We start from the raw sequence: 17163 nt of genomic DNA, 5'->3' as shown, positions 1-17163 counted from the left end.
GCAATAAGCATGAAAATGTTCCATAGCCTGGACTACTGCAACCTATCCCAGTACCTCAGCAGGCCTGGTCACACATCTACATGGATTTCATTGAACAGCTTCCCTTATCTCAAGGCTTTGAAACTATTTTGGTGGTGGTGGATCGTCTAACCAAATTCAGTCACTTTATAAGGCTCACACTGTGACAGCCCCACCTCCCCCTAAGGTGAACCAAAAGATTCGGCGGACCGCCTGCCCAACTCTCGCCGGGACTCAGATCTGGAACGAACGGAAACCCTACCAAACGCTCAGAAGAACTTCGAGGAAATAACATTCAGAACCCAATTGAACCGAACTATAAGATACAATCAATCTTTAGGACAACGTTCCCACAGACATATAACGATAAGGAAACACTGTACAATATACATATTAGTAAGTTTACACACCAAAAGAAATTTTTTTTTTAAAGATACATTTAGGGTTTCCAAATTGTCGAGAAGCTATACCCAAAAGAGCAAAAGAATTTCTAACTAGCCCAACTCAGTATTCAAAAACATCAAAGTTCCAAAAGATGGTTTCCTATAAGGAAAACAAAGATAACGGGACGGGGTGAGCTAAAAGTTCAATGAGGTACCAAAAGTATAAATAGTAGAAATCATGAGAAATCACTTTTAGAGCACATATACACATCAAATACAAGAAATGAATGAACACCACAATTTAAAGGATACAGAGGGCTCTCAAGAGCCCAATCCCCGTTGCAATATTTGATCCAACCTAGTTGACCCTCTGTCAACATTCAAATAAAGGAACCAGTCCAGTAGAACACCATTTTAACGCCAAATCCTGTCCACCAACCATACCCCTTATCGGGCCCGAACGCCAAACAAGAACAGGAACAGAAATGATAATACTCGAGTATACCGGAATCAAGAGTCTCAATACCCAAAGATTCCCCAGGAACAGGCACCCATGAGTTGTCAATTACCTCGACCAAACCCTTGCTGACTCGACTTAATTAACTCCCCATGAGGTTGAGCTCAAATTAACAGGAAGATCGTTGGACACACTTCCAAACGATCTCATAACAGGCGCAAGTAACGAGTTCAAGTACATAACAAATACAAGTAATAGATTCCAACTCATGCAGTACAGGCAAGAGAACGAGTGTGATAAAGTACACCCTCATCTTATTCAGAATAACAGAGTTCATAGTTATGCATGTCACACATTTCAAGTATAGATGAACTGATTAAACAACAATTCAGGGGAGTGGTACACTCACCGGTTCCAGTACAGATACTTCAAAAGGTTTTTACCCAAAGTGGCTTTAATCGCCAAGAAACTCTAAAATAATTAAGATAAAACAATTATAGTTCGTACATCCACAAACCCAGTAAATGAAATGCATAAATGAGCCCCGACTATATGTCGTATGCCTTTTCAAGTTCAGTACTAGTACAGAAGAATCAAACTATGACTTTTGAATAAAAAGATAACAGTTGGTCCTAGGGTTACAAACAACCCTCAAAACCCTTCATTTTTACTAAGATCAACTCAATTGAAGGAATCGCTTAGCCCTAAAATTTTGGGCAGCATGCCCTTTGTATTTTGCTATATTCCAGCCATTTATGGCTTCATTGTTTTTCCTCAAATCAGTCCAATTCAACACATAAGAAATCTCAATACAATAGCCCTTCAACTAGGCTTAAGTTCATTCAAATACAAAACAAGTCTAGGAATGCAACTCGAAATCAAGTTTTAAGGACAAAAGCTAAATAGCAGATTTGACATCTCTTAGCGGAACAGACACAACCGAAGCCACGCTTATCGGATTGGGGTGTAATGTATACCGTTTCGAAGAGAAAATAAAGGCCTACAACTTTGATGAAGACCACTTAGTCTAGTTCATAGTGTATACAGGTCAAAATTCCAAATTACAGAACCAGCATCTCACAATCAGACTAGTTAACCGCACTATGATTAAACGACAATAACTCAGGCTACTGAAGTCCGATTGAGGTGTATCTTATGGCGTTTCGAATCCAAAACATATACCTACATTTCTTATGAAGACCTACAAAGCTAAATCATGCATTTTCAGAGGCAAAAATTGAAATCCCCACGAAGACAGAAAACTGTCCGCGAAAATAGGGCTTATGGGCAGTCAAGGGTATTACGGTCATTTTATATGCTACGGTGCTCCGATCGAGCTGAAATTTTACAGGAAGCTATAAAACATCATTTCTTACAACTTTTATGTTTTAACCTAAACCTGATTCGGCCTCTAACATACTCAAATAAAATCGGACAGAACAGGGAAAATTGAAACCCTAAACTAGAATTTCCGCACCAAACCAGAAATTTTCCGCAACCAATCATATCCAACATATACCAACTTCATTTTACACTATAACAAACCATCAATCCATGACTAAGCAATAATTACTATATAAAAACAGAAAAATCAAAAATAAATAAAAAATCCATCAAAACTCCACTTCCAACCATCAGACCTACTACAAATCAACATATTTAGCCACAAAAGCCACTAATTAGACATTATTAGAATCAAAGGAAAGGTTCCTTAGTTACTTACCTTGCCAACCCAAGAAAAGACCCAACTTAGCACCATTTTCTTCCAAACCACTTCACAACCAACCTCACTACTACTAAACTAAGGGTTTTTATGGAGGAATTCAAGTTTAATCGGTTGGATTGGGAGATTGAGCAAGATTATCAGCAAAAGAGTTGAAGGTTTCTTTTCTTTTCTTCCTAGAGAGAGCCGGCCAAAGACGCTTGAAATAAGAATGATTTTTGGGTCAATTTTGATATATGGTAAAGGTAAAGTTAAATGGTCAAAATCCAAGATTAAATAGGATGGTGACACTTGTCACCTTTTAAGCTTAAACTTATCCTCTTGTCTCTCCAATACTAATCCATCTAGGTAATCTCTAATTACCTCTTAACACCTAATAATTTAATTCTGGTATACAAAACTTAATCTAATTGGCCGAATTTGTCGCACTTAACGCCACTAGCGGATCCCACGTCCAATATACACTCTTTATTTCTCATGATCTAACTTATATTAGAAAAATGATTTAAAAACTATATTTACTTATAAAAATCTCGGACAAATCAATATAATAGGGTATAGTGACGAAAATGCATGCGAGAAAATAAAATAACGTATTATGAAATAAAGAAAATTTCCGGGTCCTCACACTCTCTCCCCCTTAAAGAAATTTCGTTCTCGAAATTCTCCTCATACCACAATCTATCTAGAGAGAAATCGTAATAATGCTATGACTAAAACGCCATGCTAAGAAAATCTGTGAAGACATAAGGAGAATACACTCAAAATATCAGGTACTAGATCTACTACTTTTATCGAGAATACACTCATTACATAGGGGTTGCATACACATCGTTCCATAAATACAATTATTTCAGCTAACACATCACTACATGCCGACTTTAACTATTACAGCAGCTTCACATATTACTCAATCAATCATCAAGTACTAAGATCACATTCCACTTACTAGACAATCAAACTCCACAGTCCGGCATCCTATACTTAAAGTTTAAGATACACTACAAAGATCTAGAGCCTAAACTCTGATACCACCTGTGACAGCCTCACCTCCCCCTAAGGCGAACCAAAGGGTTCGGCGAGCCGCCTGCCCAACTCTCGTCGGGACTCACTACAAAACTCAAGCATGAATATAATCGATGGTTTTTAAAAACTCAAACGGAGTATGTTATATCCACCAGTCCAACATATCAAAGTACAAGTCCAATACTTCATCTAAATTTTCATAATAATAACTTAAGTACAATCCTTATGTTTGCAATTCAAATCATTCTTACAAAAGTATAATCCCCAAAATATCATGAGATTTACATTCACTTCAACCACAAGTACATCATACCATAAAGTTCACAAATCTTTCAAAATAACCATTACATTCCACAATGAAAATCAATCACAACCCAAATAAAGGATAATCCACGGTACTCCAAATCCTTGTGCTTGAGTAACTATCCTTCTCGAGTCCTGCATAGAACTAAAATGTTTTTGGGGGTGAGCTGAAGCTCAATGAGGTTTCAAAAGGGAAAATCAAGTATTTATAAACTAGTGCGTAAGTGCTACTTTGAAAACACATGTAGAAGTAGTGCTTTTGCTGGTAACTTTACTATGAGTACAACTCATAAATCATTTAAAATCACTAACGTACATTTGGAATGAATGACCATATAAATATATTGTCATGAATTTTAGTCTAACAAATAGTGGCTCGTCCGACTAGAAGAACATTACAAGGATTGCTTCGTCTCAGAGATTAATGCTCATGAGGAGTCTTACCCGAGAAATGTCAACTAGGAGAGCAATTACAATATTAATAGTAAAGCAAACACAAACGGATACAGTACTCGGTCCACTTCCCGTCCTTATAACTCCCATCGGTAACTCCTTCGATTGACTGGCCATCACCTTATCCCTCCAGCGGTAATACTCGAGTATACCAAAATACAGTGCCCAGGGTTATCAACCTATCCGACCGAGTCCACTTCTGGCTCGAATAGGTGATAACGAAGGGGGGAAAGGCCTTGTTCAGCCGATGTGATAAAGTACACATGGCCTACAGCATACACAAATAACATATAAACAACGAAATATTGAACAGTTAAGTGATACAGTAACAGTTAGGTCGAGTGCGATAAAGTACACACTTACCTAGGAATAAGTATTTATCATTCAAGTGAACAAGATTCATCAAGTATTTGACCACTTAGCCATGTAAGGAGCACTTATCAAGTCACATCACGTATATATATATGCAATTATACAAACAGTGGTTATAAAAGCTCGAGAAGCAATTTTTTTTGTGCAAAACAGTTCGGAATCCCTCACCGTAATCCGGAGCAAAGCAAGAGCAAAAGCAAGAAATTAAAAGAGCTTCTCGGTGTCCTCTGGATCACCTGAGATTAATCACAATCACGAATTACCTAGATGCTCAATCAAGGCGAATAAAAGAAAATCTTTTAGATACACACACTCAAGAGCCTCAAGCTCAAACAAATCGAAATAGGAAGTTTTCACTTAATCATTGGAATAATAACCAAAAGGAATTTAAAAGTCCCATTTCTGAGTTAAATCGTGGCAAGGACTATCAATTTCAAAAGAAGAGTAAAATGCTTAATTTGGCACGGAAATCGAGAAAGGAGAAAAATGTGTTCGTACTAGAAAATTTTCAATAATAGCCCAAGTGCTTGAATATAAGTGAAAAATCATGTTTTCTAAACTTACGAAGTCAAAGTTTCCAAACAATCACTTTTTCCATAATAAATATGGAAGTTAAAGTTCTAACTTTCAAATAGGAAATTTAGTGAAATTTCTCAAGGATTTCTCTAGTTAAAATGCTCAAGGCCAAATTTTCAAGTATTTCGGTTTATCGAAACCGACATTCAAAATAAAGTTCCAAATTATAAGTGAGCACGTTTTCACCATAAAAATAAGTTTGGAATATCCCAAGAGTCTCAAAAGAGTGACCTAAGCTCTTAAAAGAGCAAGCAGGTTCAAATCGGAAAATTTCACTTTTACGCGTGAAACTTTGAAAAATCGGTCTGGAAGTTCAGAAAGTCCAAAAATGTAAAATTTTACACCGTCGGACACTTCATGCGAAACATAACAACTTTGTAGAAGACTGTTATCCAAAAGTCAAATCAAAAGCAAGTTAATTTTTCAAGTGAAATTTCTGTTCATAGAAGATAGGGCAAAACAGTCCCCACTTTTCCAATAACCTTGGATTTTTGTCAAAAATCATAGAATCAAAACCAGCCTTTGAAATTTGATATGTGTTCCATTCCAGTTTTCAAAAAAAAATGAACGGAACTTTATTCCGACGTTCCTAGCTCAAGAAATAAAAGTTTGAAGTTCGCACAAGCTTAAGGACTGATGAGCTTTGTTTTCCAGAATTTTCAATTCTGACACACTTCAGCAAAAAGGCCATATCTGGCTCTATATTTACTCAAATCAGGAATGGTTGGTGGCATTGAAAACTAGATTCACAAGGTTACATTTATACAGAAGAAATTGTTTTCAATATCCAAACCCAAGTGGTTCAAAAATCAGCAACAAGTTGCAATTTCTGGACTGTCCTCGGGTGAACAGTGGCTGTCAATTAGCAAACTTTCAAGACTCACCACGGATCACTCGGGATGAACTAGAAAATGAGCTTAGTACCATTTTAAAGCTATAAGAGTCTAGTTTCAAATTCCACAAGTAGCACTCGATTTTGATCAACGAACAAAATGTTATATCTACACAAATGTTGCTGGTCAGAAAATTCTGGAGCTTGTTCCAGTTTGCTTCTTTACTTGTAACTCAAAATTTAACCAACCATTTGGGTTGATTTTTGGTAGACAACCACAATACACACAGCACAACATATCTACATCAATTTGGAAGCTCAATTAGCACCAGAAAATTTTCGAAATTACAGGGCAGCAGCAAACAAGAAGTCGGGCAGTAAGTCAGAAATTTTCCAGGGTTGTGACCAAACTTTGCGTGCAATTTTGGTGTACCAAATCAAAGGGTTTTTGGCTGAAATTTTGTACACTTAAAGCTCAACATATCAGCACTCAAATGGACTGAAAAAAAGGCACGAAAATATGGGCAGAAAAACAGAATAACAAGGTCAAGAATTTCGGTCAGTAGTCCTCCTTTCTCTCAATTTCCCTCTTTTCTCTTCCTCTTCTAGTTTCTACCATTATAACTCATCAAAATCACACTCACACACACATTAACATCTTAACAGCCCTCAAACAACAATGGTGGGAGTTCATAAAACCCACATCAACCAACCAAATTCAACTAATAACAACAATTCTTCAGAGCTACAAATGAACCAAGAAAGCAAGGATTTTGTGTGTTACCTCTTGGAGCTATGAAACCTAACAAAATCAGAATTTTCCTTCCCAAATTTCACCACCATCAACCACCCAATCCACCCTCAAAGCCACAAAATCAGCTCCTCCACTTAGCTAGGATGAAAACCCACAAGTTGATGAGGAACTTTGATGGATTAGGTGCAAGGTTTGAGCAGAAAAATTGGAGAGCTCTTCTTCCTTTATTTTTTTACTTGTGAGGGCCGAATTTAGAGAGAGAAAGATGAGAGAGATTGTTTCAGAATTTTTTAAGTGTGTTTTTGGGGAGAAAAGGAAGCTTAAAGGCTAAGTTTTCAAGGTCAAACCTCGCTAGGCCCGAATAGGGTTTTGCGCGACCACTTTTCGTGCTCGTTTGCTACTTTTGTATACTAAACCTCCGAGGTAATTCCTCTAGTGCATTAATAGTCATTCTTAGTAGTCTAATATCAAATTCTTAAATCTCCAATTAAACAGATTAATGCGCCTGTCGGGGCCATTTCGGCACGCAGGCGCACAAGAGTCGAACTTAAGGAATTCTCGCTCGAACTTTGAAACTTCAACTTATTCGACTCTAAAACTTTAAAATATGATAATTCAAGTATATATAACAATCAAAATCACCATAAACAATTCAACTCGAATAAATTTGGTCATTAAAATAATAATTGTTTAAAGAACCAATTGTTTAGACTCATTTTCAAGAAATTCATGCAATTTGGGAAAACTTGAGTAACTCACATGCAAAAATACTTTTAAATGACCAATTTAAGAATATTTTGCAATAATTAAAATATGAGTCCTCACATCCTTGACAATGTTTACAAGTTGCATGGCTTACTAGAGTCCATTATTTCTGATAGAGATAAGATTTTCATCAGCAGATTCTGGCAAGAACTGTTCAATAAGTTGGGAATAAGCCTACATTATAGTTCTTCTTATCACCATCAATCTGATGGGCAAAGTGAGAGGGTGAACCAATGCTTGGAGAACTACCTCAGAAGCATGTGCAGTGAACATCCCACACACTGGAGCAGCTGGTTACCAACAGCTGAACTCTGGTACAATACTAATTTTCATACCAGCTTGCAAGTCTCTCCATTTGAATAGAGCTGTTAAACGAACCGAGCTGTTCGTTAGTTCGGTTCGTTTCGGCTCGTTCGTGTTCGTTAAAGGCTCGTTCGAAAGCCTTAAACGAACCGAACACGAACGAATTTTTGTGTTCGTTTAATAATCGAGCGAACACGAACATGTTCGCTAATTTTAACGAACGTTCGCGAACAAGGACATAATTGTCATTTGACAAATTTTAGGATTACTCATAAGAAATTCTAAAACTTTCCCCTTCCCTTTCCAGCCTTACTTTTGTTTTCATTCCCCGTTGGCCGCTGCTGAAAGTCCAAACTGAAAGCTCCGCTGCTGTCCAAAGTTCTAGACTTTCTACCGTCCATAGTCCAAACTGATAAGCTCCGCTGCTGTTCTAGACTGATAAGAGAGAGAGACCACTGTTGTTCCAACTTCCAAACTGATAAGAGAGAGACCGGAGTTTCAGTTGCCCCAATCAACATCTTTGGTGGCTGGCTGACTTCGGAGATCGCGTGCCTCCCTCCTTTGATTCGGTATGATTTTTCACAGATCTATGATTTATGTTTCTCAATCTGGAATTTTTTGAATTCATTAGATCAAATTTGATTGCAAGCTTGAAGGGTCAAAGTTTTAGCACTAACGCTAGCCAAATTGTCCCTCACGTGATGTCTTCAGCTGTAGTTTCGTCTTTTGGCATCTAATACTTGAAATCTTGGAATAATGTAATATTTCTTGTGCATATCATTTCCTTTTTTTACTTTCATCAAGACACATTCATTAATCTGTCAAAACTGGCGCATGATGATTTAAGACATCAAGGCAGTAGCAGCAAGCAGCAAAGCATTTTTTTTCCTTCCATTTCCGTGCTTGTGAGCTTCAAGCTGCTAAATCAATAGCTAGAGATCTCAGAATGGAAACTTGATGCAGAGAAAGTAAAATTATATGACAAGTAAACCACTGGATGGATTAAGTTTGATGTGAACAATGGATTGAGGGGTTAGGGACATAATTCTAAGTCTAAGATTTCTGGTTTTGTTTGACCGAATTTTTCATGGTATGGGAAATGATGATGATGATGAACAAGGGTGGAAAAGATAGAAAAAAAAATGAAATACCTGTAGCGGTGGTGGAAATTTTCAATGTTTGTCATTCTTAATTCCTCTATATGCATGTATGATGTCTAGTTCCTTTTGATTGATATTTTTAAAACTGATTGAAAACTTTTATAGTTGATTATTACTCTATTCTTTGCAGAGTCTTGGGGAAAAAAATTCGAATGCCTTGGTCCACCTAGCTCTTTTCAACTACAATGAATTTGGTCCAGTCACTTCATTTTCTTTGCCGTGGCTGATGGATTCAAATGGATAGATGAAGTGGATGTAGTTATAGTCAAATTGTGAAGTGGAGCAAATTTGTACTTGTCTTATGGCTGAATTTTTATATTTGAAGGACAAATTACTTTGTTTTATTTGTTGTTTTTATGTTAATGTTGGTTATGCAGTTAATGAATAATGGAATTTAGTCATTTAGTATTTTAATTATTTTTTAGGATGATTAATGATTTGTGTGGCATATTTAAGGCCTAGAATAATCTGGATTCGAACTTTTCGAACGTGTTCGCGAACGGCTCGTTTATGTTAAACGAGTCGAACACGAACACGAACACGAATACGAACTTTACTTAACCAGCCAAACACGAACACAGGTTTAGAGTTCGAAACTTAACGAACGAATACGAACGGAGTTCGAATCACTTAACGAACAGAGCTCAAACATGAGATACTCGGTTCGTTTCGGTTCGTTTACAGCTCTACATTTGAAGCACTGTACGGATACAAGCCAAACCACATTCCTCTAGGGCCTTTCCATGACAGTGTCATACCTACTGTAGCTATCATGTTGTAGGATAGACTCCAAGCTCTATCTCTCATCAAAGAGAACTTGGCCAAGTGATGAGGAGGTCGAGAGAGCTATCCAAGTGGAGCAAGTGAAGGTACCATTGGGGCCTATGACACGAGCTCGCGTGAAGAGATTGAATGAGACACTACAAACATTGGTTCGTGCGGCCCGAGAGTCAAGTGGAGAGTCAAAGGCCATCGAGGGTCTCAACGAAACTAGGCTCGTTGTCCTAGTCTCGGCCGTCACTGAAGATTAGAAGTCCAAGATTCGGCTAAGGGGGTCCATAGCCCATTATTAGTTTAGTAGGGTGTAATAAAGAGATCTAGGCCATGTGGACCGTAGGTCCAATAGCTCTTTTAGTTAGTTAACGAGTTAGTCCCTACGCTGAGCTAGTTCGGGGGTCTCGCTGACCGGTCAACGAGTCGGGGGTCCAGGGGGCGACACGCCCCGGTGGGGGCTCAGGGGCAACGCCCCCGGACCTTACGGTACGTATGTTGTGTCGCTAGTGTCAGCCCAAAGAGAAGCCCAAGGGCTGGCCGAATTTCCTTCATGTTTTCCAAGCTTTGTTGGGTCTTAGTCACTACTACAAATAGCCTTAAGTCATTGTTTACATTCAGTTTTTGATGATTAATAAAATTACATTGAGAGTTCTCTCAAAGCTTCATTGAAGCGCCTTGAATACCTTAGATTTATATCTTAGGTATTCAATTGACTTATCAATCTAGGACCGCGCTAGATTGTGGCGTCTTCTACAAATACCGAGGTTTGTTGACCACGTGATCAACGGATTTAGGTGATCCACTGCATTCATCGTCTTCAATGTGAGTCTCCACTTTCTAGATCCAGGCCTTTCTGTACGGGTTGCATCACAAAGTTGGTGCCGTTCGTATCACCAAGGCTCAGAAGCGCATGAAGTTTTTTACAGACAGGCATAGGACAGAAAGAACTCTATAGGTGGGAGACTGGGTGTTTCTCAAATTGCAGCTTTATAGGCAACAAACAGTAGCCATTCGAAGGAGTTTGAAGCTCACTGCAAAGTATTATGGGCCTTTCTAAATTGTTGCCAAAGTGGGAGCAGTGGCCTACAAGTTACTACTACCTGAACGAGCTCGAATCCATCCTGTGTTTCATGTTTCCCTATTGAAGAAGAAGATTGGGAACACACAAGCTATTGAAGCTACCCTGCCAGCACTAGATACAGCTGATCAGTGTAAGCTAAAACCTGAGAAAGTCCTCAAGAGGAGAGCTACTATGCGGAATTTGTAGTCGGTTATTCAGTATTTGGTGAAATGGAATCACCTATCGGAGTCAGAGTGTGAGGACCCAAAAATTTTCTTAATTTTATCTTATTTGACTGGCTTATTTAATTATTTATTCACCCATTTTCTCCGAATAATTTATTTCAACCATTTCAAGTTCATTTGTATGGAACAATGTCTCCCTTATGTTTTTAAAACGTTTTGTTAGCAAAATTTATTTTTCAGAGGCTCGTTTAGTAAGAAATAATGAGTACACATTTTTTGAGACAAAATTCGATTCGAGTGTACAATAATCTTGAAAAATTAAGAATGATCAATAGTAGACTAAGAAAAGTTAATTGAGAGATTAGATGTGAGTGAGTTAAAATTAAGCTTATACCGTGCGCGTGTCAAAAGTTTTCCAAAACTCGCGCTGGTACAAACTAATTGGGGATTTGAGGAATTAATACTAGACTCGTGTAAGGGCTCATATTTTTATTCTTAAAATAGTCATTTTTATAATTATTTATCCTAGTACTAGTTACTTATATTATCGTTACAAGAATTTCTTTTAAATTTCACTTTATCGCGCGCGAATTGGAAGTTCGCGTTTTTCGCATCGAATCAACCCAATGAAGATTTAAGAAATTTATTCTAGACTACTAAGAGTGAATAATTATAATGTTAAAAGAAGTACATTAGAAGTTTAGTGCACAAATGAAACAAATCCGAGAGAAAACGGACACGAAACGCGCGCGTGAGTACTATTCATAGTTGACTTTTTTGCAAATTATAACCACAAATCACTTAAGCTTCCAAGGGAAGCTTCATTCATCAGCCATACACTCTCTCTCCTCTCCTCAAGCTTGACCGAACTCCTCCAAGAAAGAAGGAAGAAAACTTTCCACCATTCTTGCACTAATCTTCCTCCATTTCATCTCAAACTTTGCATCCAACTCACAAACCACTTGGGAATTCACTTAAGCTAGAAGAAATACTTCATCTTGGCGGTTTTCTTGGAGCTTTTGGTGCCAAAAATTTCTGGTTTCTCTTAAAGCTAGGAGGTAACCATCCAACACCATCCAGTCTTTCATTCTTGGCTTTAATGGGTTTTATCCTTGGCTTTGAAGCTTGTAGCTTCATTATTATTGTTATTACTTGGATTGGATTGGATTGGTTGAAGTGGACTCTATGAATTCCCACCTTGGTTGTATGGACTGATATGATGATATAATGTTTGGTTTGAGTTGTTTAAGTGTTGTTTAAGATGATTATGGATAGAGAATCGAAGGAAAGATCAAAGGAAATTGCGCAAGAATGCTGGCTGAAATCTGTTCTGTTTTGCCTTGTTTATATTTCAAATTTTTAGTGCTCAAATGACTATGAAACTGATGTATATATGTTGTATATGGTGTGCAAAAATTTTTTACCAAAAATCATTTGAATTAATTGCGAAAAATCTGAAATTTCGAAATGTGAAGAAACCTGGAAAATGTGTTCGGACAGCTTGAACAGTGTCCCTTTGATCGAACATATCTTTTTGTACAGCTGTCAAAATCGAGTTCCGCTATGGCATTTGAAACTAAACAGTTGTAGCTTTCTAACGGTATAAAATTCACTTTCTGGTTAGAAATGAGTGAGCCGTAGTGAGTCAGCAAAGTTGCTGCCCTGTTCTGTTGGCCTATCCGAGAGAAAGGTAGAAGCTGCATTTTGTGGCTCTATTTTCTCTCACTTAGGAATTGATTTTGAAAATGATTTGTTCTGATGAAATGTAGCCTTATGATTCTAGTTTCCAACTCCACCAACCATTCTTAATTCCAAGTTTTATTGAGTGAAATATGGTTCTATTTCCAAACTGCGACAAAACTGAAAAACCCTTCTTTTTGGCTGGCCAACTGATTTGGTTGCTTGTGAGAGGTTTTATTTTGAAATTTTGATGTCAACCAACTATAAATTGCTTATGAAATGTTTCTTGGACCTTGGTTTCACAAATGAACTAAAATGGGACTGATTTCATGGTGCAAAGTGTTTGAAAAGAGAAAGAAAACAAGAGGACAGATTTGCTTTGGGAAATTTCTTGAACTTTGGTAGTTTTGTTAACTACCTTCCCGTACGAGTTTTTACATGAAATTTGATAGAGAAATATCCCTCATATGGGAGTTTAATTGTACCAAATTTGATATTATTCTAAGACTATTTTGATACCCAAATGATGTCCCAAAGTTTACTTTCAAATCTGAAAAATTCACTGTTTAATAGTGAAAATTTACCAACTTTGAGCTACTATATCTTGATGTTCAAAACTTCGAATTTAGTTCCATTTATTGTGTTTGAAACTTTGTTTGGAATTCTTATTGTGTTACAAATTTCAGAGGCTAGTTCACTTCTTGTGAATTTTTCCGAATTCCCAAAGTTTGCCGAAAAACATGATCGAAACTGTCTTATATGCTCAAGTCAACCACTTTGAGCTGAAATTTGAACATCTTCCGTTTAGAATCATGGAAAGATGTCTTCTAGGAACCTTTAGTATTTTGAACCAAGATTCCAGCTGGTATAAATTTTTCCAATTTTGGACCTATTGAGTGCAAGTTTTGATTTTTCTAAATTTGACGTGCAAAACTAAAATTTTTCCGACTCGATAGGAATTGAGTTTTTGGAAACTCTTTGCTATCATTCGATATTGGTTGACCATTTTAAACTTGATTTCATGAAGAAAATTAGTTTTCCTTGTGTTATTAAACCTCACTTTTGAGTCTCGATTTACAAGTAATTAAGCCTCTCTTTCATGATATTTTCTTAATATTGTACAAATGTACAATCTTTCTTGTTAACAAGGGGTTTATAAGTGATAGTGTGTGATAGTAAATTATTATTTGCTCAGGCGCTCAAGGGGACTTTCAAGAGGATCTCGAAGCGGACGCCTAAAAGTTGTTTGAGCAATTACTCCCTACTTTGATTGGTAAGTGTCAAGTGCTAGAGTTGTTGCAATTATGTGAATTGCTTCTTATGGATTAATGATTGATAATTGTTGAGTCGAGTGTGTACTTTATCGCACTCGTTCTCTTTCAACCGATTGTACAACTGAATTGTAATTGATTGACTGAATTGCAACTGATTGACTGCACGTCGTTGGAATGAATCTCCTCGACTTATAACTGAACTGTGGGGACGCCCAAATCTCAATTGGCCGACCTTGCTACTCGAGCTAGCAAGGGCTTGGTCGAGGAGCTTGGTGAACCATGAGATAACTGTAAACATGACCTATTGAGAGATCTTGCTTGGCCTACTCGCGTAGTAGTGCCTTTTATTGAAGTGCGGGCCCGGTGCGGTGTATGGTGGATGGAACTGTGAAATAAGTGGAGTTCTACGGAGTTAAATGCCGACCCGGTTGATGGAGTGTCATCGCGGGAAGGTATTCGATTGAGGTTTGGCGAAGCAAGTGGAACTTAGCTCCTGAAAGTTCCTGTATCCTCATTGAATGTGTTTAATTGAAAATTGTGAATTGCTTGAATGTTACAGCTTTAATTCTTGCTTAAATGCCATTGTTACTTGAACTATGTGTTTTGCATGTTTTCTTGGCCTCACTAAATTTTAGCTCATCCCATTAGATTTGTTTTTTTTAACAGGGGCCGAGATGGAAAGAGTTTTGGAGAAGCTGACTTGAGGCACTTTTGATTAGGGTTTTAAATGTACTGGACTAGACATCTTTTGAAAGTTGTGTATTTTGGGAAAGCGGTTGTATTTCGAAACTTGTGATGTAAGATTGAATATTCATGTATGGAAATGACTTCTTGTCTTTATTTCGACTTCGTTATTAGTCGTTATCCTTAAATTTGAACTGGAATTGTACTGAGTTCTGACGAGAATTGGGCAGGTGTCCCGCCGATACCCTTTGGTACGTCTTAGGGAGAAGTGGGGGCGTCACACAGAGTCATCTTGGGAGGATAAAACCTTCATCAACAAACAATTCCCAGATTTTCAAGCTTGAGGACAAGCTTCACATTAAGGGGGTGGGATTGTCAGGAACTATTATTTTGAAGAATGTCATTTTATTCACATGAAAGTACGTTTTGGCCAAATGCATTGATGGTTGCAAAACTACTTCATTGGACTTAAGCTAACCGTTAGCCATTAAATGTAGTTAGTTAGAAATATTTGCATATATACCCTTGGTTGTGTAACCGAAAGTTGAGTTTTTTTTTTCCGAAACGGAATATTACACACACACACAAATAATGAGAGACATGCAGCAAACATCGGCAAACCGGCCCAAAAGCAATCTAAGGGGGACCCACAAGGAATAAAAACTACCAATTTGGACAATCTTCTCTCTTTCCTCTCTTCTGTTATTTTCTCTCTCTTCTTATCTCCTCATTTCTCTCTATTCTTCCAGGTCAGTTTCTCTCTTTTCTTTGATTTCCAGTGAATATTCCGGCAGATAATCCCCAGGGCCTAACAAGAATATAGTATAGAGTGGTAGTAATGTTGTGTTTGGTGTACCTTTTAATTCATTTATTTTTATCTTTTTCCATTTTTTTTAGCATACTTTATGGTTTTAATTAAGATACATAAATGCAATATAAATTAGAAAAAGAACTCAAATAGTACTCTTTTATGTTTTTAAATTTTTTCATGTAAATATTATAAATAATTCATTTATTATCGTCATCATCATCTTTGATATAACCCCATGCGTAGCACCACAGTCAAAATACTAGTATTCACTTAAATACTTATCACTTAACTTTTTGGTGTCTGTTTAATATCTGTATCATATCTTGTACTCCTTTCAAGAATAAAGACTTTTATTGACTAGTAAGCAAATAGATGATCGATGCAATTTGATTATGGCCCCAAATTACAGAATTTTTGAGCTTGGAGGACTTAATTAGGAGTTCTTGCTGCTTTGGACGCCAATGTAGCGTTAGCTTGCAACAATGACTTTTGGTAGCATTAGCTTGCAACGATGACTTTTGGCCAGACCGAGTTTATCATAGGAATGCCAATTAGCCAAAGACTACCACCAAAATATCGCCGTCCCCCACCTCTCTCTCTCTCCCTCACCTCCCACCCTGCTCCATATCCTTTCCAATCTCAACTGTGAGATCCAAGATTCAAGTAACTAATGATAAATAGAATAATCCCAGCCCCACTTCAGCAATTATTGGTACCTTCATTTTAACAAAGACCGCACAAGTTTCGTTCAGTTGAAAGCGCTAGATTCGGATTTAGAAAAGTCAGCCATCCGCGAATGCCATGAAAGTTGTCTGAGTCTTTCACTAAATGGACCGCTTAATTTATCCATTTTGGAGGTGTATCATCTTTGGAAATTAGGCTGAAATCTGAGCTAGTGAATCCAATCCAGGCGTCTTTCTAGGTGAAATGTCCAAGTTTTATCAACTGCGGAATTACAACCGACAATACTTCTAAAACAATCGGTTGAAGATATTTAATAGATCTTACACCTTAATACCATCATCAATATGATCCCACATCTGCCAATTTATCATGAACACAAATGGGCTGATGGAGCCTTTTTCTTTTCCTTCTTTTTAACCCCATGCTTTTACATCTAATAGCCAAATATATATGTGTACTAAGAAATTAAGAATACAAAATCCCCAATAACTTCATAAGAGAAGTGACATTACAATTTTTGTTCAATGACGATTTGAGCTAACCTCAAAAGCTTTCACTTAACTCTCTTTCAAGCACAAGACTCCAGAATAAGAAATTAGGACAGATTCCTTCAGTCTACAAGCATCTAATATGGTGTGACAAAAGGACGCCACAGAAAAGAGTGGATGACCCCTACAAGTCTTTCAAGTCTAATTTAATTTATGATATATGGGGTCAATAAAACAGCAGCTACAAAAGAACTTTTCATACGGTTTACGTAGCCTTATCCTTTTAAGTCTTTGTCCCAATAGAATCACAAACTGTCAATTTTCTCAATCATATGTAGTCTGCTAGAGATTCAAGCTACAAGTGAGCTACTCGGGGGCAGTTCGATCAAAGGTTTGAC

General features: G+C 37.4%; 1 protein-coding gene and 1 long non-coding RNA gene across 2 annotated transcripts; one reads left to right on the top strand and one right to left on the bottom strand.

Annotated features, from left to right (window-relative positions):
• Positions 1-3788: 3788 nt before the first annotated feature.
• Positions 3789-7243, bottom strand: LOC140038689 (uncharacterized). Its single transcript, XR_011842255.1, has 3 exons — positions 6928-7243; positions 4904-4971; positions 3789-4055 (listed from the first exon to the last, which is right to left on the bottom strand). It is a non-coding gene; the product is annotated as an uncharacterized lncRNA (long non-coding RNA).
• Positions 7244-7710: 467 nt separating this feature from the next.
• On the top strand, positions 7711-11166 carry LOC140038437 (uncharacterized). The gene is made up of 3 exons (XM_072083793.1): positions 7711-7976; positions 9907-10103; positions 10970-11166. The coding sequence occupies exons 1-3, from the start codon at positions 7711-7713 to the stop codon at positions 11164-11166; spliced, it is 660 nt and encodes a 219-aa protein (XP_071939894.1).
• Positions 11167-17163: the final 5997 nt, after the last annotated feature.

The sequence above is a fragment of the Coffea arabica genome, chromosome 3e (genome assembly GCF_036785885.1).
Source record: "Coffea arabica cultivar ET-39 chromosome 3e, Coffea Arabica ET-39 HiFi, whole genome shotgun sequence".
Classification (NCBI taxonomy): domain Eukaryota; kingdom Viridiplantae; phylum Streptophyta; class Magnoliopsida; order Gentianales; family Rubiaceae; genus Coffea; species Coffea arabica.
Note: the sequence above shows the minus strand (reverse complement) of the source record. Positions and strands in the feature narration are given on the sequence as shown.

Bases quoted from the DNA above. Each gene is read 5' to 3' on its own strand.
- LOC140038437 (XM_072083793.1), top strand. From the start codon at position 7,711: ATGAGTCCTCACATCCTTGACAATGTTTACAAGTTGCATGGCTTACTA. The intron at 7,977-9,906 runs GTACAATACTAA...ATCATGTTGTAG, and splicing joins TTACCAACAGCTGAACTCTG to GATAGACTCCAAGCTCTATC. The intron at 10,104-10,969 runs GTCTCAACGAAA...TTGTTGCCAAAG, and splicing joins AGAGTCAAAGGCCATCGAGG to TGGGAGCAGTGGCCTACAAG.